The sequence below is a fragment of the Lissotriton vulgaris genome, chromosome 7 (assembly GCF_964263255.1).
Source record: "Lissotriton vulgaris chromosome 7, aLisVul1.2, whole genome shotgun sequence".
NCBI lineage: Eukaryota > Metazoa > Chordata > Amphibia > Caudata > Salamandridae > Lissotriton > Lissotriton vulgaris.
In genome coordinates this window covers 1,509,045,791-1,509,070,751 of record NC_141695.1, presented here as the reverse complement: position 1 = coordinate 1,509,070,751, position 24,961 = coordinate 1,509,045,791, and the positions used below count along the sequence as shown (strand labels likewise).

The window sequence follows — 24,961 nt, the reverse complement described above, 5'->3', positions numbered from 1 at the left end:
CCCAGGCAATCCAGCATGCCCAGACCCAGGTCTCAGACACCCGAGTAATGTTACCAAACAATTCATCTTTTTTTTTTTACAAACTTTATTGAAGTTTTCTGGTCAGCACAAACATACACTGTGACAGGGTTCATTACACAATACTTCCCAGTGGGTTCAATATTACAGTCATGTAAAGCTTAGTCACGCAAAATGAAATCTACTATACAGTGCGATGGCCCTTCCTCTCTGTATGAATTTTATTGAGATGTAAAAAAAAAAGGAAACAGAGGCACAGTGAGTACCCTGAATAGGCCTGCAACTGTACACACAACTAGGATCGGAGATAGAACTTAGCAGAATATTATATGTCCACGTCACAGCATCATCATCTGTAAAAGGTCCCTCCTGGCTTGGGATAATGTGACCTCAAATGGGTTTATACCACTGTACCCCACCCTACGTCCTGCAGTATGACTCAGGAAGACCTACTGGTTGGTATCTCTTGGTCTCTTTCATATAATGTAACTCTAACGAACCTCCCTCCAACCTTAAATAACCTCCCCAGGCATTCCGCTGAGTTAACAATGTTTCACTGTTGGGCCTGTGGGCAGGACAGTGACGTTCTGTGTCCCAAATATCTCATACCTCAAGGTTCGGTGTCAGGGACAGATGTTCTCCCAGGTTCATCCCCCCTACCTGCGCTCTGCTCACTTGACTGGGGTTGAGTGTTTGATTTGCTCAAACGCTCCGTCCATCATCCCCTTTTGTATCCCTTTGTTCGCCCTAAGTTGGCAGGGTATGCTCAGACGTTAGTCCCTTGCTCACTTTGCCACTGGTTTCAAGATAGCCTGGCTGATGAGGGTTATGAACCCGAAACCGGTCCCAGGATGATTGTTTCCGGTCCAGGGAAGAAATGGCTTGGCAGTTCGGGCTGGACTGTTCCCATGAGGCACAGGGTCAGACTGATTTGCATATGGCCATGTCTGAACTGGGGTGACGGAGTGAGCTAAAGAAAGGTGATGGATTAAACCCAGATCAGTTGACTGGGGGTGAGTGTTTCATTTGCTCAAACCCTCCGTCCATCATCCCCTTTTGTATTGCTTTGTTCGCCCTAAGTTGGCAGGGTATGCTCAGACGTGAGTCCCTTGCTCACTTTGCCACTGGATTCAAGATATCCTGGCTGATGAGGGTTATGAACCCGAAAACGAACAGGATGCTTGTTTCCGGTCCAGGGAAGACATGGCTTGGCAGTTCGGGCTGGCCTGTTCCCATGAGGCACAGGGTCAGACTGATTTGCATATGGCCATGTATGAACTGGGGTGGCGGAGTGAGCTAAAGAATGGCGATGGATTAAACCCAGATCAGTTGACTGGGGGTGAGTGTTTGATGTGCTCAAGCGCTCCGTCCATAACCCCCTTTTGTATTGCCTAAGTTGGCAGGGTATGCTCAGACGTGAGTCCCTTGCTCACTTTGCCACTGGATTCAAGATAGCCTGGCTGCTGAGGGTTATGAACCCGAAACCGGTCCCAGGATGCTTGTTTCCGGTCCAGGGAAGACATGGCTTGGCAGTTCGGGCTGGACTGTTCCCATGAGACAAAGGGTCAGACTGATTTGCATATGGACATGTCTGAACTGGGGTGGCAGGGTGAGCTAAAGAATGGTGATGGATTGAACCCAGATCAGTTGACTGTGTGTGTGTTTGATTTGCTCAAACGCTCCGTCCATCATCCCCTTTTGTATCGCTCTGCTCACTAGTCTGTCAGTGCCTCCCGAAGTCGGCCGTCTGCTGCAGGGTCCCTCCACTCGGGAGTGCCACCGGTATTAACCGCTGGGTGTCTTACCAGCTCCACAACTATCACCCATGCGTGTGCCATCTCCAGAGACTTGTCGCTCCCAGTCCACCTGGCCATTCGCAATCTGCAATTCCCCTACGCCTCTGCCCATTTCACTAACTCCCTGTGCGATCACGCTACATTGGGGCCATTCCTTGTCTTCCAGTAGCCATTAGTCTCCCTTTTGACCAAGACCAACCCCAGGTCTATAAACTTACTAGTGAGTTTGGTCTTGGCAGTATGTGGGAACCAATGTAATAAGCAACAGCCTGGTGTCAGCGCCACCCCTCTCCATGTTGCTTCTGCCAGTTCAATCGTCACCCCCCTCCAGTACTCTCCCAGATGTGGACAGTCCCAAAGCCAGTGGAGGAACCTCGCCTTCTCTAGGGTACACCGTGGACAAGCTGTCGATCCCCCAAAGTATTCATTCACCTTGCCCGGTGTTAGATTTGGCGGTCTCTAGTTGGCACAGGTAAGTACCTGTGACAAATAGGGACCCTCTCCTGTAGTCAGGACAAGGGGATTACACTCCTAAAATAACCCCTGTTCACCCTCTAGGCTGTGTGGCGCGAGCGGTCAAGGCTTTGTAGTGTAGTTCCTATTTTCCCTATTGGCCCTGCGCATTGGAATAACATAAACAGCAGTGTAGACGTAGGACTGCGGTCTTCTAGGTCTCTACTGACTATGTTAGACTTAATTTAGGTTTGCGCCAGCTAGCTCAGAGGTCACTGGAAACTTTCTTGACTGAATAGGAAGTGATCAGCTTCCCTGGCTCAGACAAGAAGGGATTCAGCTTCTGACAACCGCATAAACATGACAACTTTGCTCCTCAGAATAAGAGTCAATCTCTAGAGTCGTGTGAAACAATAGACAGCTATTTCACTCAGTCAGTTGTGCAGATTTACTTTCACCAGAGTGCAGAGAATGGAGAGACGGGCGTTTTCAATAAAATATATTATTTATTGAGCAGTCTTCCTTCTCATGCAAGAGAAATGAATTGCCACAATTGCAAGACTTGTTATTATGAAAAGTGCGTACAGTAAAAGGAGTATTACAAAATAATACTGTAAAAGCATTGATATGGTTTCTTAGCCATAAGATAGTTAAAAATGAATAAAATATATACATTCATATATACATTGGCTAACGACCTCAACTGGTGCTTCTAACTACGCCTACCCCGGTGTACCTGACCTAAGCCTAATACATGGGAGGGAGTAAGTAAGTAGCAATTTAGGTTAAGTTGATTTTGCCAAGAGTTTGTTTCAAGAATTCTCTCCAAGGGTTTAGTCAGCACCGTACCTCTGGAATAGAATGTAGGAGGTCTGGTATCTCCTTCTTAGGACCCGATATCCCAGTCACCCGCAAGGGTAGGTTGGAAACGCCGGAGCTGGATTTTCTCGGCAGGAGAAAAGACAGCGTCTTTCTCAGCGCGTCAAGGAGGAGGGGCAGCGTCCGTGGGCTTCTCGCATCTGCTGGGCTCTCTGCAAGGGGACAGCGGTTCTGCTCCAGTATTCACCACCGTGTGTTTGCTTAAGGCAACGTTGGTATATTTATACCTGAAAGGTGCTGAGTTTGACGTAAGTTTTTGGACATAAGACGTCAATAAAGATGTCACTAAGAACTGGTCGTTCTTACAGTGCTCGCAGGAGTTCTATTACTAATCAAAACAAAGCAAGCGGGGCTTTCCCAGGTTGCTGGGGGTTTGGTATGTCGAAAGAACTCGGTGTGCTATCTAGGAATCTAAGGAAGTGGCTTCTGCTGTGTCATGGACTGTCATGGACTGCAGAGGCGAGTTACTGAAATATGGCTCTGATTCTTATGCCATTATAGGGATATGTATTGATTATAGCCATATAGGGGCATGAGGTCAAAATATTGATCGGGGTCCTAGATAAAACACATCAGCTTATTTCAGAGGCGATGTAAGTTAAGCAGTTGTGACTACATACAGTAACCCAGTGACAACACTACAAATGGACACCACACTGGTTTTATATAAAAAATAAGTAGACTTTATATAGAGTTACCACAAGACCATAAACGACAAAAATACACACTATGATGGTAGATTTAAGCTTAGTTCAGTTCAGTTCTTAGATGCGACACTCTGCATCAATGTACCTTAAGTTGCGTTGCGCTTCCACGACAAGCAATGTCGCAGCGATGGGAAATGCGGCAAAGTCAGGTGCAAAGAAATAAAGACGTGAAGATCATCCAGATGTGGAGGGCTTCTCGGGGATGCGAGAAGTTCGATGCGTGGACTGCAGCGGCGACACCCTTACGATGCGACGGCAACAGCTCCAGCGGCAACGCTCTTCTCCACAATGCGTGAAGCTTCCGCTCAATGCGACAACTACAGCGGCAACATCCAAGATGCGACGGCAGCAGCTCCGATGGCGGCGCACTTCTCGGGAATGCTAGGTGCTCTTGGTCGATGCGGTGCGATGCGACAGTTCTGGCGGCGACACCCTCCTTCGGAGTTGCGACGGCAGGCACAGCAACGACGCCACGCTCCGACCTCGTTGCAAGATTCTTCTCCTGATGCGGTGCAGTGCTACAACTACAGCAGCGACACTCTCCGTCTTCGGAGTTGCGACGGCAGCAGCGATGGCAACACGCTTCCTCTTCGTTGGGGCACGCTTCTATCCGATGCTGTGCAGTGCGACAGTTCCAGCGGCAACACCCTCCTTCTGAGTTGCGATGTCAGGCACAGCGACAGCGAGATGCTTCTTCTTGTTGAGTCGTGCTTCCAGCTCCTTGCGACACACAGTTCCTAAGAAGGCCTCCGCCCGACTGATCGTCAGTGCCCCCCGCGGCAGCCACATCACCCCCCTCCTGAGAGACCTGCACTGGCTCCCCATCGACAAGAGGATCACCTTCAAGCTCCTCACCCACGCACACAAAGCACTCCACAACGCCCGACCAGCCTACCTGAACAGCAGAATCAGCTTTTACCCCCCAACCCGCCAGCTCCGCTCCGCCAGCCTCGCCCTCGCAGAAGTCCCCCGCATCCAACGTACGACCGCCGGCGGCAGATCATTCTCTTACCTCGCCGCCAAAACCTGGAACACCCTCCCAACCCACCTACGCCAGACCCAAGACCTACTCAACTTCAGAAGACTCCTCAAGACCTGGCTCTTCGAGCAGTAGCAGAAGCCCCCCCCCCTCCCCCCCCCCACCCACCCCCCAGCGCCTTGAGACCGTCACGGGTATGTAGCGCGCTTTACAAGTACCCTGATTGACTGATTGAAGGCACAAAACAGCAGCAGGCACTTCCACAAGAACTCTGGGGAGCTGGGGGGTGAAGTATGTTGTGCCTGAGACTTCAGCAGGAGGCAAGCTCTTTTCCAAGCCCTTGGAGATCCTTCACAAGATGAAAGTAAAGTACACAAAGTTCCTTTCTCCTTTCTTTGGCAGTAAGGCAACCACTGCAGACCAATCCCCCAAGCAGCACTTCAGCTTGGGATTAGTCTCTCCTCAGTTTCTTCAGGTTCCTCTCCTCAGTAAAGGTTACTTCTTGTAGTCCAAAGTGATCTAATTTCATGGGATCAGGTTCCCAATATTTATACCCCAAAATCCTTTGTTCTCGGAAGGGAGAGGGGCCTTTGCCCAGTCCAAACCAGTTCTGAAGCACTCTGTTTACCAGACTTCTCCTTTCCTTTCACAGTGCAGGGCAGAAACATCAGATGGCCCACGGAAGGTGGAGCCAGCATTGTGGAAGGCAAGTACAGTCCTGGAGCACTTTGTTTACAGGACTCCTTCTCTTCTTTCAGTGTGCAGGGCAGAGTCATCAGCCGCTCCCCAGAGGGTGGAGCCAGCATTGTGGAAGGCAGGCACAGCCCTATTCAAGGTTCAGGTGCAACTCCTCCCTCCCATCTAGATGCAGATCTCTCTATTCACCACTGGGTGACTCAGCCTGTCTCCTGGAATTCACCAGCCCTGTCACTCCCAAAACAAGACATAGGAATTCACAAACTAGCAGAGGCAGGTTTGAATGGTTAGACAAGCAAATACCTACGTTCTAAAAGTGGTATTTGCAAACACAGAATATTAAAATAAACTTCACTAAAATATGTATTTTATTATTCTGAGTTCAGGCATACTAAACTCGAAATTCTAACATGTTCTCTGAGACAGTTAGGATTATAAAATGTAATATTTCTAACAGCCCATTCTGGCCTATGGAGAACAGGTAGCCTTGCAATAGTGAAAAACGAAAATTGGCTGTAATTCACTATGAGGACAGGCCACACACATCAGGGTTTGTCCTACCTTTTACTTACAATGCACCCTGCCCTTGGGCCTACCATAGGGGTGACTGATATGAAGAAAAGGGAAGGTTTAGGGACTGGGAAGTGGGTGCACTTGCCCAGTCAGCATGACAGTACCAGACTGCGCGCAGGCTCTGCAATGGCAGACCTTAGACACATTTTACAAGGCTTCTTCTGTGGGTGGCAAAACCAGTGCTGCAGGCCCACCAGCAGCATTTGGATTACACGCCCTGGGCACACTCAGTGCACTAGACTAGGGTCTGACAAGTAAACCAAATAGCCAAACATGGAACCACTGATTAGTACATCAATTTACAGTAGGGAGCACTTGCACTGTGGCACTGAATAGTAGTGGCACAGTGGCCCTGTGGCACTGAATAGTAGTGGCACAGTGGCACAGTGGCACAGTGCACAGTGCCCAAAGCATACAACACCAGCAGCATACATGAGGCACAGAAAAAATGGAAGGGAGACCCACGCCAATGGTGCCAGGTCTAACACCCGGGGTAAGGTACGCCCTATGCAACACGTAGAAGTGGATTAACTGGAAGCGTGCATTCCTAGTACACTTCCAGGCCCGCTCCACTAATTCCCCCCAGGGCTTCTCCTCGATGGGTTCACCCAAATCCTCTTCCCACTTGAGACACAGGGTCGTCAGGGGCTGTCTCAGGCTGTGGGTGATCCTTCTGTATAGGCACGTAACCGCCTTAATAGTTCCTGCTGTCATTACTACATATTGGCAGACCAGAGAGGTATGAGGTTCTGCCATCCCCTCTCCCCAATGTTTTCTAATGGCTGCTGTCAGTGCAGGTTCGACTTGCCACCTATTTTGTGAACCATTGTAATTGTGCTGCATGGTATACAAAACAATTCATCAATTCATCATCATGGCCCACAGGTGCTTTTTCATGGCTCTCCTAGATCCTGAATCCTGGAGTTGACCCAAGCGACATGCTTTAAAAACAAGCATTTTCAATGCAATAGGTCTCGCATTTGTTACAATTTAACTATTGGCATTGTAAATGACAAAGCCTTTTATTTATCTAGTTTGATAATTAACACACAAATAAAAGGCACTGTCAATAATACGCCAATAGCTCAAACTCTTGTAAATGCAGGCCTGCCAAGTATCACGCATCAGGCATGACTCTAACACATTTCAGTGTGGTGTTCTGCATCACCGCACTGAAATGCATTGTCACGCTTGTGAAATGAATACTACAATTTCACTCTGCTTTTACCAGCGCTGAAACTGGCTAGGCCAGGCTGCTAGCGCCCGCGCTGATGCCTGTGACACTTGTACGCCGGCTCTGCTGCTCCCAGCACAGGCCCAGTAACAGTGGTGGGGTGTGAGCTCATGTCCTGGTCCTGAAAGGAAGTGTCGGCGCGCAATGCGCCAGTTTCCAGCATGCTTGAGGGCTGGTGGTTCATGTGTGTGCCAGTACCGCGCTACAGTGTAACAGCACACTCGAAAAGCGCGGCCGGGCTAACTTTGACGTCACTTTCAGTGCCCAATGGCGAGACACTTTTATAATAAAGCGGTGCCGCGAGCGGACAGCATTTAAAGTTTAGCTGCAGTGTGCACGCTGCTTGCACTACCGCAGGGGAGGTACCATGGATCCCATAGCCTGGCTGGGCCCTCTCAGGCTCACCCTACCCGCATCACCGACGGCTAACTCACATTCACTGTCGAGAATCTGCTGCCTGGCAGCCTGTAGCAGAGTGCTGCTGGCTTGTAACTTGAACTCATCCTGCGGCGCGGATCTTCTCTGACTGAATCAATGCTATGTAATATAGATTTGAGCCGGCTCCGAGAGGTGAGCTTTGTCATTCATGTTCATGACGGTTTTATTTGAGCAAGCAAGCCCTGCCCAGGTTAACATTTGTCATCAATCAAGTCTCATGTGATTTCGGCGCCGCCTCACAGGCTTTCTTCATGTGCTCCTCAACACATGGAAGAAGAAAAAATTTAATCTGGATCATTATCCGAACGGGGCACTGGCTGCAGCTCCCACGCTGATCTGGTGGTGTCTAACCTTCCGTTTTAAAAGCTGGCAAGGCACCCCAGGCAGTCACTACCATGCACTAGTAGTACAGACATTCCAGGCAAAAACGTGCCACGTTTCTTAACCGGGCTGCCTTACTAAGGCTGTCCGTGCTTCTAAAGTTGAGTGGTGTTGGCAGGATGTTTTTCCCCTTACGTTGCAATTACCAAAGGGCCTCCTGGTAGTCGGTGGAGCGCTCCCTCCAGCCCTCAAACACATATTCGGTCCCAGGCAGCCGGTGTGACTCAGAGACCAGATCATTGTCCACGGAGGCCAGTCCACTCTGCAACAAAACCAGCAGAGCGGCTACTGTGACTGACAGTGGAAGTTCTCAAAGAGTGCTAAACGATTGTTTAAGAAAACCTAGCACCCTAAATGAAGGCAATCCACGACACACACGCAGCGCCAGCTTACATTTCAGATGGTTTACTCTAAATTGCATTCCTGAAGACTATTTCCTTTCACCAACTGTTATGTTTCTGAAGATTTCAACAACAGTTAGACATGACGTGCTTAGGACAAATTCAGAGACATGTTGGGAGAGAAAGAATGACAGTGTACAAAGTGAGAAAATGCAGAAGACAGTATGAAGGAAAAACGTTATAGATTGAAGCACTCCTAAGACTGCTTCCCTTCCACACACCTTAGTAATGTTTAAATCATAGTCTAACATTTTTAGAATTCCATCATTTTAAACTCCAATTCACAACAAAATATGTATTAATTACTCATTCATCTCATACTGCTAACAAGCATAAGTTACACCAACAGGACTGGCGTGTTTTAGGGTATGTTGGTGTTAGACGGACCGGGAGGGTCGGCCGAGATTACGGGGAGAGGTCTCCAGGGAGAGCCGTCTCCAACGACTGTACAGACAAGTAACTTCCCCCCCACAGACGGACGCCACACAAGACTGAAGGTTAACGAGACTTTATATGCAATTCTTAGGTTACGTTGGTAGGATACAAGGAGGTCTGGACTCAGGGGGTCCCCTCGATTCTAGTCTTTGGTTGAGGAGAGGGGTAGCGGGACAGTCTTTAGTTACAAATGAGTACAAAAATAGCTCTCAATCCTCGAGCTCGGCGTTCTAGATGATCGGGCCGTGGAGGAGCCAAGCAGGTCCCGAGATGGACGAAGGAAGGATGACGGTCCGCGGCGGAGCCTGCAGGTCCCGGTGAAAGATGACGGTTACAACGGTCCGCGGCCACGCCAGCAGATCCCGACGACGATGAAGGATGAAGGTTACGACGGCTGTGGCAGCGCCAACAGACAGGACGATGGTGCACAGGACAGAGCTACGGCAGCGCCAGTAGTCCGTCCAGGATGAGTTCCTCTTTACGTCTCTCGACTCCAAGATACAACTGCCTTCCTGCTCTGGAGCTGCCCCAGTTATAGGGCTGGAGTGCTTTGATGTCCGGACCCTCGCACTTGGAGGTCGGGAGGTCCGGGATGAGGGGGCCCAGACACCCAGCAGGGGGGTGGAGCCAGTGCCCGGGGAGGCGATGGGCGAGCGGCACTTGGCGGGGGAGAGCCATTGACACCTCTTTCTCCTATTGACTTGCCAAGTAGCCCGCTCGCCTCCTGGGTGGATGGTGGTGCCGGGATGTCTGAGGCCTGGCTAGGCCCATGGTTGAGTTCGGCCGGGGGCCAGGTGGCCACGTGGTGGGATGTCCAAGATGGCGCCCCAGGATGGGCGCGTAGGCTGGCAGTGGATCGGACCCACGAGGTCGACATGCTCGAGGGCAGGGGTCCCTGAGGGGACGGAGGACGTGTAATGGTGGTGTGTGGTACTAGCGTGACCGGGCTCGGGCCTGGTTGAGCCGGGGAGAGCGGCCCTTCATGTGGCCTGTCCAACATGCGTCCCCCCCAGCTGAAGGCGGGGAGAGTTACCCATCCTCTTGGGGACTCTCCTCGTCGAGGCGGAAAAACCGGGACAGGCCATCCGCGTTGGCGTGATCTGGCCCAGGCCGGTGTTCGACTGTGAAGTCCATACCTTGCAAGGAGATGGACCAGCGTAGCAACTTTGGGTTTTCCCCCCGCATATGCATCAGCCACTGCAGGGGTCGGTGGTCGGTCTGCACCCGAAAGTGGGTGCCAAAAAGGTAGGGCCGGAGTTTCTTGAGGGCCCATACCACAGCGAAGGCTTCCCTCTCTATGGTGCTCCAGCGTTGCTCCCGTGGTAGGAGTCTCCGGCTGATGAAGGCCACCGGTTGATCAAGGCCTTCGGTGTTCACTTGTGACAGGACCGCCCCAATGCCCTGGTCGGAGGCGCCCGTCTGGACGACGAACTCCCGGCTGTAGTCTGGAGCCTGGAGCACAGGAGCGGAACACATGGCGGCCTTCAACTGTTCGAATGCCGTTTGACACTCTGGGGTCCAGTTCACTTTCTTGGGCTGATTCTTTGACGTGAGTTCTGTGAGAGGCCCCGCTATGGTACCATAGTCTTTCACGAACCTTCGGTAATAGCCCGTGAGGCCCAGGAAGGCTCGTACCTCGGTTTGGGTGATAGGGGGCTGCCAGTTCTGGATGGCGGCAATTTTCAACTGTAGAGGGGCCACTAGGCCGCTTCCCACCTGGTGTCCGAGGTAGGTCACAGATCCTTGTCCAATTTGACACTTGCTGGCCTTGATCGTGAGGCCAGCTCGCTGAAGGGCTTGCAGCACTGCTCGGAGGTGGTGGAGGTGCTCGGTCCAATGGTGACTGTACACAGCGATGTCGTCTAGGTAGGCGGCGCTGAACCCTTCGAGCCCTGCCAGGACCTGATTGACGAGCCGTTGGAAAGTCGCTGGGGCATTCTTCATGCCGAAGGGCATGACCGTAAAATGGTAGTGGCCATCGGGGGTGGAGAAGGCAGAACGTTCTTGTGCTCGGGGTGTGAGGCTGATCTGCCAGTAACCTGCTGTCAGGTCGAAGATGCTGAGGTAGCGGGCAGCTCCCATTCGGTCGACCAGTTCATCCGCCCGGGGGATGGGATGTGCGTCTGTTCTGGTGACTTCATTCAGGCCCCGGTAGTCGACGCAGAACCGTAGTTCTGGTGTGGTTCCGGGGGCGGCTGCTTTGGGGACCAGTACGACCGGGCTGGCCCATGGACTGTCTGAGGGCTCGATGACCCCGAGCGTGAGCATCTTGGCCACCTCCGCCTGGATGCAGGCCCGTACCCGATCAGGTACGCGGTAGGCCCGGTGGCGGATGGGAGGGCTGTCTCCGGTGTCCACATCGTGCACACACCAGGAAGTGACACCTGGGGTGAGGGAGAACAGACTGGCGAACTGTGACAGGAGGGCTTGGCACTCTTGGCGTTGTTCTCTGGTGAGGGTCTCCGAGAGTCGGACCCCATCCACGGAGCCGTCTTGCTCCTGGGTCCGCAGGAGGTCGGGGAGAGGCTCGGAGTCGTCTTCAACCCCATTGTCTGTGGCCATCAGTAGGCTGAGCTCTGTTCGTGCAAAGTGGGGTTTCAGTCTGTTGGTGTGGAGGACTCGGAGTGGGTTCCGGGAGGACTCCATATCGATCAGATAGGTGGCAGGTCCCTTGCGCTCGATTACCTTGAAGAGCCCTGTCCATTTGTCTTGGAGAGCGCATGGCTCCGTGGGGGACATTACCCATACTTGTTGCCCTGGTTCGAATTCGATGGATGAGGCGTTCTGGTCATACCATTTTTTCATGTCCTCTTGACTGGCCTCTAGGTTGGCTTTTGCTAGGTCTCTGAACCGCCGGGACTGGTTTCGGAGGGTGAGGAGGTACCGGAAGACATCTGGAGGGTTCTTGGCCGGAGGCATCTCCCAGCCTTCTTTGATCAGGCTGAGCGGCCCCCGCACTGGGTGCCCGTATAGCAGTTCAAATGGGCTGAAGCCTAGGGATTTCTGTGGGACCTCTCGGTAAGCGAAGAGGAGGCACGGCAGCAGCACATCCCACTGGCGACGGAGGGGCTCTTCCAATCCCCCGATCATCCCTTTTAGCGTGCGGTTGAACCGCTCAACAAGTCCGTTCCCTTGGGGGTGATAGGGGGTCGTGAATCTGTAGGTGACCCCACACTGTTGCCAGAGGGATTTCATGTATTTAGAGATAAAGTTCGTGCCTCGGTCGCTGACGACCTCTCGGGGGAACCCCACACGGGAGAAGATTCCCATCAGGGCCCGGCCGACCACTGGGGCTGTCACGGTCCGGAGAGGAACAGCCTCAGGGTAGCGGGTGGCGTGGTCCACTAGCACCAGAATGAAGCGATGGCCTTGTTTTGTACGCGGGTCCAGGGGGCCCACAATGTCTATTCCGACCCTCTCAAATGGGGTCGTGACTACTGGAAAAGGTTGCAAGGGGGCCTTTAGTTTGCGGCCGCTCTTCCCACTGGCTTGGCACGTGGGGCAAGATCGGCAATGCTGGTGCACCTCGTTTCTCATTTTGGGCCAGAAGAAGTGGGTCACTAGGCGACTGTAGGTTTTATCTTGTCCCAGGTGTCCTGCCAGGGGAACATCGTGGGCCAGGTTCAGCAGGAAGGCTCTAAAGCGGAGGGGCACTACTAGTACTCGGTTGGCCCCCAGCTCGGCGATTCTTTGCTCGCTGTACAACAGATCATTGTCCCAGTAGACCCAATGAGTTCCGGAGGTATCTCCTGCGCTTTGGGCGAGCGCTTGCTGGCGGAGTCCCTCGAGGGAGGGACAGGTCTTCTGTTCCTGGCGAAATTGTTCTTGTGTGGGCCCCCCCTCTTGGGCCCACTGGTCAAGGTTAGCGAGGTCGGAAGGTTGAGCAGGTTCGAGGGGGGTGTCATGGTCGGTGGTCTCGGCTGGGGCGACCGGAGGCGGTGGCGCCGGCCATTCTGGTTCTTCCGGGGGATGGTTGGCACGGGCGGCCATGGACCGGGTGGTGACGCACGCCCAGTCCGGGACGCCCAACATCCCCAAGTGTTCTTTGCGCTCCACGGCTGCCCACGGGGAGCTCTCCAGGTCATTTCCGAGGAGACAGTCCACGGGGGCGTCGTCTCGGACCGTCACCTTCAACATGCCGGAGACCCCTCCCCACTCAAAGGGGACGCAGGCCATCCGACACAGACTTTCCGAGTTGTCGGCTGATCGCACAGGGCAGAGAATGTTCGGTAGATATTGTTCTGGGGTCACTAGGTGACAGCGGACGGCTGTCACACTGGCCCCGGTGTCCCGAAGGGCTTCGGCCCGTTGTCCATTGATGCTCACCCATTGGCTGTACTTCTGGGTGTTAGCGGGTAGGGGGACCCGCGGGACCATGTCTCTTCCCCCTAAGCACGCGAGAGTCATGGCGGCTGGCTCCCACTCTTGATACTCTTGCTCGTCTGTTTCTTGTTCCTCGGAGATCTGTTCTTCCCCTAGGGCCACGGCGGCCACTTGGCGGGGTTTTGGACTCTGATACTGCGGGCAGCTTGGGTCGTTGGCATAGTGGCCGACCCGTTGGCATCGGTGACACGTGACATTGGCTCTGTACCCTGGTCGCGCCGGGGTGCTGCCCCGGTTGGCCGGGGGGGTGGTGCTGGTAGCGGGGGCGGCCGGAGTGTTGTCTCTTCCTCGTCCTTGGCCCCCTCCTCCTCCTCTGGGTCGGTGGTGACCATGGTTGTTCCTGTTCTGCTCGTAGGACCCATTCCGGCCCACTCTGGTGATCTCCCACCGGTCAGCTTCGGCTGCGAGCTGCCGGGGATCGGTTAACTTGCTGTCGAGGAGGTGTTGGCGTAGTTCAATGAAGCAATTGTTGGACAGATGCTCCCACACCATCAGATTGAACAGCTGCTCGTAGGTCGTGACGTTGTTTCCTCTGATCCAGCCTTCGAAAGCTCGGCTAAAGTACGTTACATAGTCCACCCAAGTGGTACCCGGGATGCGTGTGCAGTCTCGGAACCTCTGCCGGTACATCTCGGGCGTGAGGCCATAGCGGGTGAGGAGGGCCGCTTTCATATGGTCGTAGGAGGTCATCTGGTGGTCTGGGAGCTGTAACAGGGTATCGCGGCCCTCATTGAGGAATCTGCCCCATAGGCCGGCTCCCCAATCGTTCCTATCGATCCGGTGCGCAGTCATAGCGATTTCATAGGCCTTAAACCATTGCTGGATGTCGTCCTCTCGGAAATATTCTCGGACAACATCCTTGGGGATGTGTACTTTTTTCTCCGTGGTCCCTGGGGTGTGTGGTCTCTCGGGCACCCCTAACTCTTTATTTTGCTTGCGCAGGTTGATCTCGGCTAGGTTCCGTTCGTGCTCGTACGCCAGTTTCTTTTCCTCGAGCTCCCTTTGTCTCTGTTTCTCCTCTCTCTCTTCTCGGAGACGTAGGTGCTCTAAGTTGATTTTTTGTTCGGCTAACTTGAGTTCTATGTCCATTTTGAGTCGGGCCATTTCTAGTTCGTGTAGTCGGTTTTTTCTCTTTCTTGGATCTCGTCTTGCGAGAGACCGGTTCTTTGCTCTTCAGGGGCCGTGTTGGTTTTTTTTGTGGTGCTTTGCTCAGGGGCTTCGGCATCCCCGGTCTCTGCCCAAGATTCTAGGGCATGCTTAAAATCGTCCTTGGTGCTTAGTCCGGTGGTAGCGATACCTAGTTCGATGCAGAACTGCTTTAGTTCACGATGGCTGTACTCCTCTAGTTTTTCCATTTGGAACTTCTCAGTTGATCCGCTTTCTTTAGTTGTCATTGTGGTTCGTTGTGGGGTGAGCTACTCTCTGTACGTTATGCGGTGATTCGGATCGCGCCGCTGGCCACCAATGTTAGACGGACCGGGAGGGTCGGCCGAGATTACGGGGAGAGGTCTCCAGGGAGAGCCGTCTCCAACGACTGTACAGACAAGTAACTTCCCCCCCACAGACGGACGCCACACAAGACTGAAGGTTAACGAGACTTTATATGCAATTCTTAGGTTACGTTGGTAGGATACAAGGAGGTCTGGACTCAGGGGGTCCCCTCGATTCTAGTCTTTGGTTGAGGAGAGGGGTAGCGGGACAGTCTTTAGTTACAAATGAGTACAAAAATAGCTCTCAATCCTCGAGCTCGGCGTTCTAGATGATCGGGCCGTGGAGGAGCCAAGCAGGTCCCGAGATGGACGAAGGAAGGATGACGGTCCGCGGCGGAGCCTGCAGGTCCCGGTGAAAGATGACGGTTACAACGGTCCGCGGCCACGCCAGCAGATCCCGACGACGATGAAGGATGAAGGTTACGACGGCTGTGGCAGCGCCAACAGGCAGGACGATGGTGCACAGGACAGAGCTACGGCAGCGCCAGTAGTCCGTCCAGGATGAGTTCCTCTTTACGTCTCTCGACTCCAAGATACAACTGCCTTCCTGCTCTGGAGCTGCCCCAGTTATAGGGCTGGAGTGCTTTGATGTCCGGACCCTCGCACTTGGAGGTCGGGAGGTCCGGGATGAGGGGGCCCAGACACCCAGCAGGGGGGTGGAGCCAGTGCCCGGGGAGGCGATGGGCGAGCGGCACTTGGCGGGGGAGAGCCATTGACACCTCTTTCTCCTATTGACTTGCCAAGTAGCCCGCTCGCCTCCTGGGTGGATGGTGGTGCCGGGATGTCTGAGGCCTGGCTAGGCCCATGGTTGAGTTCGGCCGGGGGCCAGGTGGCCACGTGGTGGGATGTCCAAGATGGCGCCCCAGGATGGGCGCGTAGGCTGGCAGTGGATCGGACCCACGAGGTCGACATGCTCGAGGGCAGGGGTCCCTGAGGGGACGGAGGACGTGTAATGGTGGTGTGTGGTACTAGCGTGACCGGGCTCGGGCCTGGTTGAGCCGGGGAGAGCGGCCCTTCATGTGGCCTGTCCAACAGTTGGTTACTGTGTTGTATATCTGGCTATAGTAATTGTTCTCTGGGGTGGGAGAGATGCAGGAGGGTTAGGGTTGTGAGGGAAGTTTCAATAACAAGCTGACCAATGCTATAAAATGTGCTTTTTATGCTACTGCGTGGTCATGAATGATCAGATCATCTTCTGAGTAGCAGCAGTGTCTGCCTGTCCTTGGTTACTGAGAACTGCAGTCACGCAGTGTGTCTCAGATTAGCGTTGTTCCATTTCTGGTGCTTCCCATCAGTTGTAAGATCTTCTTAGACTTTCTTGTAGCTCAAATGGGTGTAATTTCTGATATTTATATGTTTCTCTCATCTTCGTTGCTTGATTTTTGCTCCCGAGAAAGTGTCACTCTTAGTCATTGAAATGTCACTCATAATTAATCTCAAATTATGAAAATGTCACACATAACAGCTGAAACCATGGCAGCTTTGTAAATGCCAGACCTATTAAATATTAAAGAAGAGGCCGCCATTGTCACAGGCTGCTTGGAAAGTGATAGCGCGAATTGCAGGCTGAATGCTGCAGAAAGCATGTCTCTGCCTGCAGTAAGAGAAACTTAAGAAAGGAAATAGTGCTTACAGACTAAGACATACTGTGTCACAGCGCTATTAAATGCAATTACATCAGAAGTACAAGGCGGTACTAACAAGCCTATTAGCGAATCAGAAGCCAGCCTTCACCAAGGACTATGACAAATATGGGCGGAGAGTGGGCGGGGCTTCAAGTCTATACTTCAATATAGCATCCCTCGCAGAGCCGAACAGCCCAGGCTCGACTTAAAAAAATACAAAAAAATGTGAGGCAGTTAATACTGGCATCGTCATAGCGCTTTTTTCCTGGCATTAAGAGATGTTACACCGCTATTTCTGCAAGGTTTAAAAAACATTCCACATCCAATAATCTCGCGTAAGGGAGACCTGGTGACTTTGCCAATGGTTGTATCTATCTATCTATAAGCCTGTACTTTCTGCATCTTTCTTCAGTGTCCTTGTCCTGTCCCTTTTCGCCATGCTCATAAAGGTATCGCGCGTGAAGGAGTTCCTCTCCAAGTGCAGTGGGTTGTTTCGAAGTATGCGGGCAGCCAATCAAGACAGTTGTAGTTCGAAAGGAACCCGCCTCTTTATACACTCGACCAATCACTAGCGGCGCCACCCAGTTCCATTCACAAAATACATGGTTGCAAAGGCCGCCGCGCGGTAAGTGTTGCGGGTGATCGTTTACCAGAGAGCCGGCGGCGCATCGAAGGACTTGGAAGCGCTCACGCGTGCGGAGGCCATGGGCGAGAGCGAGAAGCTGAATATAGACTCCATCATTCAAAGGCTGCTGGAGGGTGCGGACCATTGAGAGATTGGGGGGCTCCTGGGTGTGTTTGAAGGAGGCGGCAGTGGGAAGGGTCATTGATCCCGTGGCGAAGGTACGAAGGGTTCGGTGTGGGCGGAATTAGAAGTCACGGACCAGGATGGTGAAGGGTGTAGTCTGTGAAATGTCCCTACTACGCTAATAGAGCGAGGGTGTGCATTGCCAGCACTGCATGGTGGAAAGGGCTGCACACGGGCTGTGTAGAAATGCCCCTACTGCGCTAATAGAGCGAGGGTGTGCACCGCCCGCACTGCATGGTGGAAGGGCTGCACACGGGTTGTGTATTTTTGTTGCGGTGTCTAGGGGCCCACGGGTTGTGTATTTGTGTTGAGGTCTTAGGGCCTGTGGATGTTTGGACTCGACAGTGCCATATGGTAGCAGCAAAGCTGCAGGGTTCATTCCTCCTTTGCATTTTTCGTTTCTTTCTCCTCACTTCGGGCGCTTCCTGGGTATCTGTTTTCACGTGTTAAAACGATGGCCAAATGTGGAAGGCTATGGTGGCAACGTGTGGCTTTCTCTGCCGTGCTTGGCCCCACTGAAGGTGGCTCATTAGACTGCCTTTCTGATGTAATTCTCTCTCCGTACAGCGAAAGGATGCCGTCCAGGGAAGAATGTGCAGCTGGCGGAGACCGAGATCCGGGGCTTGTGTCTGAAATCCCGCGAGATTTTCTTGAGCCAGACCATCCTACTGGAGCTGGAGGCGCCTTTGAAAATCTGTGGTGAGGCCTCGGGGTACCAGGTCCTGCTCGGTGTCTGCCTTTATTTATGCTCTGTTTTCATTGCTCGTCGCTTGCTCTAGTCTAACCATCCTAGACTCTTCTTTGTTAGAATGTCTACTTTCTGAAGTTAATTACTGCTGCTTCTGGTCTCCTAATCTCATTAAATTACGAGTTTCCCCAGCATGTTATCGCAATCACTGGCACCCCCTTACTGAAGTCTGTGTCCTGCTTTCTAGGAGACGTACACGGGCAGTACTACGACCTTCTGCGGCTCTTCGAGTATGGAGGATTCCCTCCCGAGAGTAACTACCTCTTTCTAGGTGACTACGTGGATCGTGGGAAGCAGTCCTTGGAAACCATCTGTCTCCTCCTGGCTTACAAGATCAAGTACCCAGAAAACTTCTTCCTGCTGCGTGGGAACCACGAGTGTGCCAGCATCAACCGCATTTATGGGTTCTATGATGAATGTACGTGGAAGTATTTGTGATGTGTGTAACATGGTCAGATGTTTAGGCGCACAAAATAAGCATTCCCCACACCTAGGACCTAATGTCTGCCTCATGGTGAAAAAAAACACTGTGCTGTGTTTCTCAGAGACCAAACGTTACTGTTGTGAGATATATATTTAGTCCTTCCCCTTTTCATAGATAATAAAGCATCACATATGCGGAGTACAGTATTCCTAACGATTGTAAAAAAAGATTTAACCAGTCTCGTGCAATCATGATATCAATTACATTTCCTGTGTAAGGTGATTTTTGGTAAGCAAACCGAACAATATCCTCATTATAAACTTTAAACATGTGCTTTCTGTTCCTCTTAAAATGGAGATAAACAGGAGTTTGTTAATAGAGGCTTTCTTATATATTGGTATCATTAAATTATTCTTGCACAAGGATGGTATGGGTGTACTGGGAAAAGATGTTAGTTGCACACGCAACGGTTAAGACTAGGCAAGCAAACCTGGCCTTTTGCTTTCCTAATCGTTTTTCATCATCTTATTTGTCCCCGGTTATCCCTATCTAATGTAAAGTCAATAATTTAGTCCTCTCAGGGTGTATATAAATCTGGTAAATGATGGGTCCAAGTATCTATATTTTTCCCTACTGTATTACCTAATTTGCTGAATGCTCCATGGATAAATTGCACATCTTAGTTTGAATTCACTTCCCCCTCTTTTCCACATTGGAAATATTTGTGCTTGAAATTAAACCATTTGGACTAAGACTGAAGGGCAATGCACTGTACGACTTGGGGTATTCAGAGAGACAACTAGAACTAACTGGTTGGTGGCGCAGGGTGACCGCATGGAGGTATTAAACAGTGGATTGGCACTAGGCGATTTTGGCCGGATTGACCAATGATGTCTTTATGGGGGGTAATGTAAAAGCACTGGCCGCTTTCTGAAAGAGCCTGTTAGCATAATCTGCCTTCTACAAGAGGCGGAAATGGGCAGTGAGTGGTGGACATACGGTGAGGTATCGGTCTGTAGTGCAATGCTGACTAGAAGAATAAACAAGGCCCACCTGCATCCACAGATTAGTAGAGAACTCTTCACCTTTAAGTAGCGCCCACTGTTGTTGACTGCACGTTAAGTTTGTCAGTTTCTCTCCTCTTTAGGTAAACGCCGTTATAACATCAAGCTCTGGAAAACCTTTACCGACTGCTTCAACTGCTTGCCTGTTGCTGCTATCGTGGACGAGAAAATTTTCTGCTGCCATGGAGGTGAGCAATCGTGTCCTAGCTTCTCCTATAGTCTCCCTTGAAATACCTAACTCATTTTAAATCATTTATGCAGGGCATCGGCATGCATCTAATAATATTATATCCACATTTTTCATTTAAGCAGTCTTAATCAAGTACAGTAGGAGTTCCTGCTACAAGCCTTTCCTTCTGCGGTACATTATGGAATATAAGGACCCCATCGTCTAGTTCAAGCAGTGTTTCTAATTTCCATCTGGACCAGATCTTTATTGCCTGAGCAGCCCCTCGCTTTGCACACAGCCACCTCTTCTCCCACCATGGCACAGTGGTCCATTATATTACCCTCTCCCAATCCCAACCCTTCTGGTTAGAAGGGGTGGATGGGCATCTCTACTTCCTTTAGCTTTGAGATCTTGAAGCCCAGTCCCTCTAGTGCTCATGCATTTTGTCTGCCCTCCATTCGGGGGGGGGGGAGAAACGTGGCCCACTGAACCATATATATATATATATATATATATATATATATATATATATCTCTATATATATATATATATCTATCTCTATATCTATATATCCTACTGGCAGTCGCCAGTAGGTAGTTATAGTTAGGATTTTTTCCAATGCAAAATCTCAACATTCTATTGGGAATAACTTTGGCGCCGGTTGAGGAATCTGCCTGAAAATGTCCTCAAATTTGCCTCGCGGCGCTTCGGTCCTTCCCTGAAAGTTTGGGGGGGATTCGTCAAGCGGGGGCCGAGATAAAAGGGGGGTCCCAAAACGTGTTTTCCCCATGCTAATTTCCATAGGGTCGTCGACCTCACTTTTAGCCCGAACGGCTGAATGGATTTCCACCAAACTTGGCAAAATTGTAGGGACTGGTAGCCCGATGTGCCGTTGCTATGTCTCAAGCTATGTGCTCCAGTGGATTTTGAGTAATTTAGGTTCAAAAAAATATATATATCTATGGCAGCGCCCCGGTACACGCACCGGGGAGCACTCCGGGCGCGCTATGCGGCTTGCGCGCGGAAAGCTGATTGGCTCTCAGGTGTCTGTAAACATTCGAAACAGTCCGAAGCGGCCGCCATCTTGTGTCTCGGTAAGATCGAGACACAAGAGGAGGCAAAAACAAAGGGGGAAATGACCATAAGGGGGCAGAGTAGACCCCCCCCCCCCCTGATCCCCTAGGTTTGATGTGGGGGCCATAAAAGGGCCCCGCGGGGCAAAAAATATATATATATATATTTTTCGATTTGAGCGGGGGGAGCGCCCGGTACGCGCACCGGGGAGCGGACCATGTTAACAACTTAGTGAAACAGTAAAATAATAATAGTGCTTAGAGGTAGTGATGCATTGCTGGAGTGTGTCACAAACGTGATGCAACTCCAGCAATGCATCCTTTCACATGGGGCCAGCCCCATGTGAAAGGGCCTGCGTCAGTCTTACGCCTGCTGTGAGGCAGGTGCAAGATTTTGACGCAATGGTGTCCTAAAAGTGACGCAGTGAAATCTCATAGATTTCACTGCGTCACTTCTACGACCCTTTCTTGCGTCAATACGCCCCCTTTGTATACATTACACCTAGCGCAGGTATAATGTGAAAGGGCTTGCGTCAGTCTTTTCTTACCCTTCCACACCACCGTTCTTTTACTAATTTTCTTCACCTATCCATATTCCCCATGTTCACTCTACTTCTCCTCACTCTCGTTCCCCACACTCACCTTCTTTGATTGTAAGGCCTGAATTTTTAGATTGTATTTCTCCTTACTTACTGCAGGTTTAAATTAACTATATATTTTTTCTGGTGGAGATAGTTCCCTTGTATTGTGATTTTAGATCCTAAGAATGGCGGGCAAAATAGGAGCTGAAATCGGTTGCTCCTTAAGACTTGCTGCTTCCATGTTATTTTGAATTACTTTATCTTCTTGAGGAGTTCCATTATGAACGGATGTTGCCAGGGTTAGAACTGATGCTTGGCTTGTTTGTTTGCTCTTTCTGGACTTTCTCAGTTGTTTTCTCTCCCGTTTAGATAGTGACTTGGGTACTTTTGATTGTATTGATGGTGACTGCTTGCTTTGAACTTGGAGTGAAAAATCCAAGGCGCCTGAGTTGTCAAGTACACCAGGTGAATTGGATATGGATGTTATTGCCTTGATTGGTACAGGGGTTGATCCTATTTCGCTGTTTTTGAGACCTTCCAAATCTATTTCCTTTAAAGCTTCTTTTACTTTCTCTGTTGAAGTTGCGGGCTTGGTTAAAACTTCCCTTGTTGTGCCCACTAGTTCCATCAATAGAGTTGGAACTGAAGCTAATTTAACAATTCTTTGGGTGCAATGACAGTGACACATTTGATAAGCTGTTTCCTGGTCTCGCTGCACCTTCGGAATCATCTCATTGAAGCTGTGCAACTTTTGTTTGACCCCCCCTGATATATTTAGGAGGTCTACTTGGGTGTCCAATTTGTCTGCATGGAGGATCATTGCTTTGCTGATATTGTCCATTGTATTTAGCAGGTGAGGCCAGACTGGAGATATTGATGGACCACTTAGTTCTGCTCAACCAGCCAGAAAAACTGCTGGGTGATAACTTATTTTGGATGGGCGGTATCAGGGTGGTGGTTCCTGGGAAATTTGGCTGGCATGACGTCACATCATTTGGTTTAACCTGGCAGAGATCCTGGCAAAAGTGCTCTTCTATCTCCGGTGTGTGGAAAAGTGAATCTGGTTTATCTTGACAAACGGGGGAATTGGCTCCCGATGATGAATATGGCATGCCCAAAGGACTCGAGGTAATTATATTAAACTGATGTGTTGGGTCACTTTCAATGTGCCCATCCTGTCTGATGTGTCCGCTGTATCCGGGTGAAGATTGGTGTCACTGGGACTGGCAGGGCATATTCAAGATAGACAAGTGGTAATGAATTAGTGCCTCAGTTACCTGGAAATTCTTGCTTTGACAGATTTCTGGAGGATGGGGGCTTTGGGTGTTAATAATTGGGGGCAATGAATTTCTTTGTTTTTGTCGCCCGTGGTGTCCAATCCCATGAGCAGGGGTTCTTGCTTTTCTTTCCTTTCACCCTCACTATTGATAGTACTATCACCTGAAGGGTTCGTGTCTGCATCATTTTGGAAGACTTTGTCATTATTTGTTAGGTTGTTTAGGTTAGTTCAGTTCAGTTCAAAAGTCTTTATTTCGAATATCCATTCATAAGACAGTACATAAAAAAAAACAAATTTTGTAAAACCATGATAACAATCATCATCTAAAAGTTTTCTTCATCTAAAAAGATATTAAACAATTTAATAATTTAATAAGCAGTTTAATAAAGACTTCTAGTTATAATAGCAATCAGCTTTAACAAAATATAAAGTATGTAAAAAACAGGCATTAAGAGGCATTGGGGTTCCTAGTTCGAATAATCCAGGCCCAGCCTAGATACTTGGCCACACCGACCACTACCATCTCAGATGTGTTAGTACAAAATATCCTCATGGCTTCTAAGAACCCTTTGATTTCAAGATTACTACATAGGGGTTTAAGCCATTTTAACCGTGGAACACGGTAGGCTGGGCATGCAAAGAAAAAATGACCCATGCTTTCCGAATGGTTGGGGCACCAAGGACGGGTATGATTTGAATTCGCTGACCATTTCCCGGCAAAGGAATTGACTGGGAGTGACCCGACACGGAACTGGTGGTATAATTTCCGGTCGAGGGTTTTAGTGATCACATCCCAGTAAGGTTCTAAGGAAGGGGTCAGTTTATGTACCAGAAAAAGCCCAGTTAAGTTAGAAGCTTCTGACTGGACCACTGCTAGATGCTTTACTGTGGCCCAGTGTAGGTCCTTGAAATCCTGTTTAGAGGGAAAGGGGGAACCCCCCAGGTTAGACCGAAGGTGGTTGAGTCCCATCTCTTCCAGCACAGATTTTACTTCCCTTAGCCAGGGGATTCGAGATGCCCCCCACAATGACTTAACTTCGTCCAGTTCCTTGGCAAATAGGCTAAGCTCTGGTGTGGTCCAGAGCCGTCGCCATAGGGCCACCAGACGGAAGCGAGCCAAATCATTGAAGGGTTTGCAGCCCAAATCTAGCAACAATGGTTTGGTGGGTGTAGATTGAGGGAGACCCACCAAATTTCGCAGGAATTTATTTTGTGCCTTAACAAGGAGAGACAAATCTTTATACCCCCACACATCAGCGCCATATAGTATGGCTGTATTAATTTTTGCTTCGTAGATTTTTATCACCGGGGCAATACATTTGGTCAGGGACTTCTTTTGCTCCTGTAATAAGCAGCCCGAGAGGCGGACAAACTTAAGATATAAAGCCTCAATCTGGGGTTTCCAGCTAAAGCGGTAGTCCAGTGTCACACCCAGGTACGTCATTGGATCCACTTGTTCAATCAGGGTACCATTCAAGGTAATGGAGCTTTTAATATGGCTTTTGTTGCTAAAAACCATAAATTTGGTTTTATCTGTGTTGATCTGCAGATCATTAACCCTGCAAAACTCAGCAAACCTGTTGAGGGCTGTTTGCAACCCCCCTCGTGTTTTAGAGAGAAGCAGGGTGTCATCTGCAAAAATCAACATCGGGTATTTAAACCCGCCCAAAGATGGTGCATCAGTCGGGGTATCGGAAAAGAATTTTACAACCTGATTGATAAACAAAAGAAATAAGGTGGGTGCCAACACGCATCCCTGTCGCACACCGCGTCTAACTGGAAAACTATCGGTCACCTGACCTTGTTTACCCCATCTTACTTTAGCGAAGTTTTCTTCATGGAGTCTAACCACTAAGTCGAGAAGTTCAGGTGGCAGACCCATGAGTCTAAAGGATTTCCACATTTTCTCTCTTGGTACCAAATCGAAAGCAGACTTAAGGTCCACAAAAGCGGCAGGGTTAGTAGCTTTGGAGTGTTTGTAAACACGACGACTCCGGTTTTCTTCCGTAGTTTTAATTGCAACCTTTAGAAAATCCATAATCTGTGCCCGTTTACTGCTGTTCGGGTAGGAATTATGCCTATTTAGAGCCGTTCGGGTTATTTTCTTGCTTCCAACACACTTGGCTTGTGGGGCGGACTCTGCAGAGTTTTTCCTGTAGTTTCCAAGCTGTTTGCCGTGTCTGCTGGTACGTCTGTTGTGGCTCCGCACTCGTGCCATGCTTCTATGGCTTCTGTGTCCTCTGTGTATAGTGGGCCAGGATCTACAGCGGACGTACCGGGTGCAATGTGCATTTGGGCCATAATGTCAGTCAAGGCTCCATCCTTAT

At 50.4% G+C, this 24,961-nt stretch overlaps 1 protein-coding gene across 1 annotated transcript in view; it reads left to right on the top strand.

Moving 5' to 3' along the window:
• The first annotated feature begins 17,047 nt into the window (after positions 1–17,047).
• LOC147705891 (serine/threonine-protein phosphatase PP1-gamma catalytic subunit B-like) overlaps positions 17,048–24,961 on the top strand; it is an 82,539-nt gene continuing 74,625 nt past the window's right edge. Inside the window, exons 1-4 of the mRNA XM_086932361.1 lie at positions 17,048–17,247; positions 17,864–17,995; positions 18,232–18,462; positions 19,616–19,720. Of these exons, the coding sequence (XP_086788487.1) occupies positions 17,193–17,247; positions 17,864–17,995; positions 18,232–18,462; positions 19,616–19,720 (523 nt within the window). The 5' untranslated portion in view covers positions 17,048–17,192. The remainder of the gene's footprint in view (positions 17,248–17,863; positions 17,996–18,231; positions 18,463–19,615; positions 19,721–24,961) is intronic.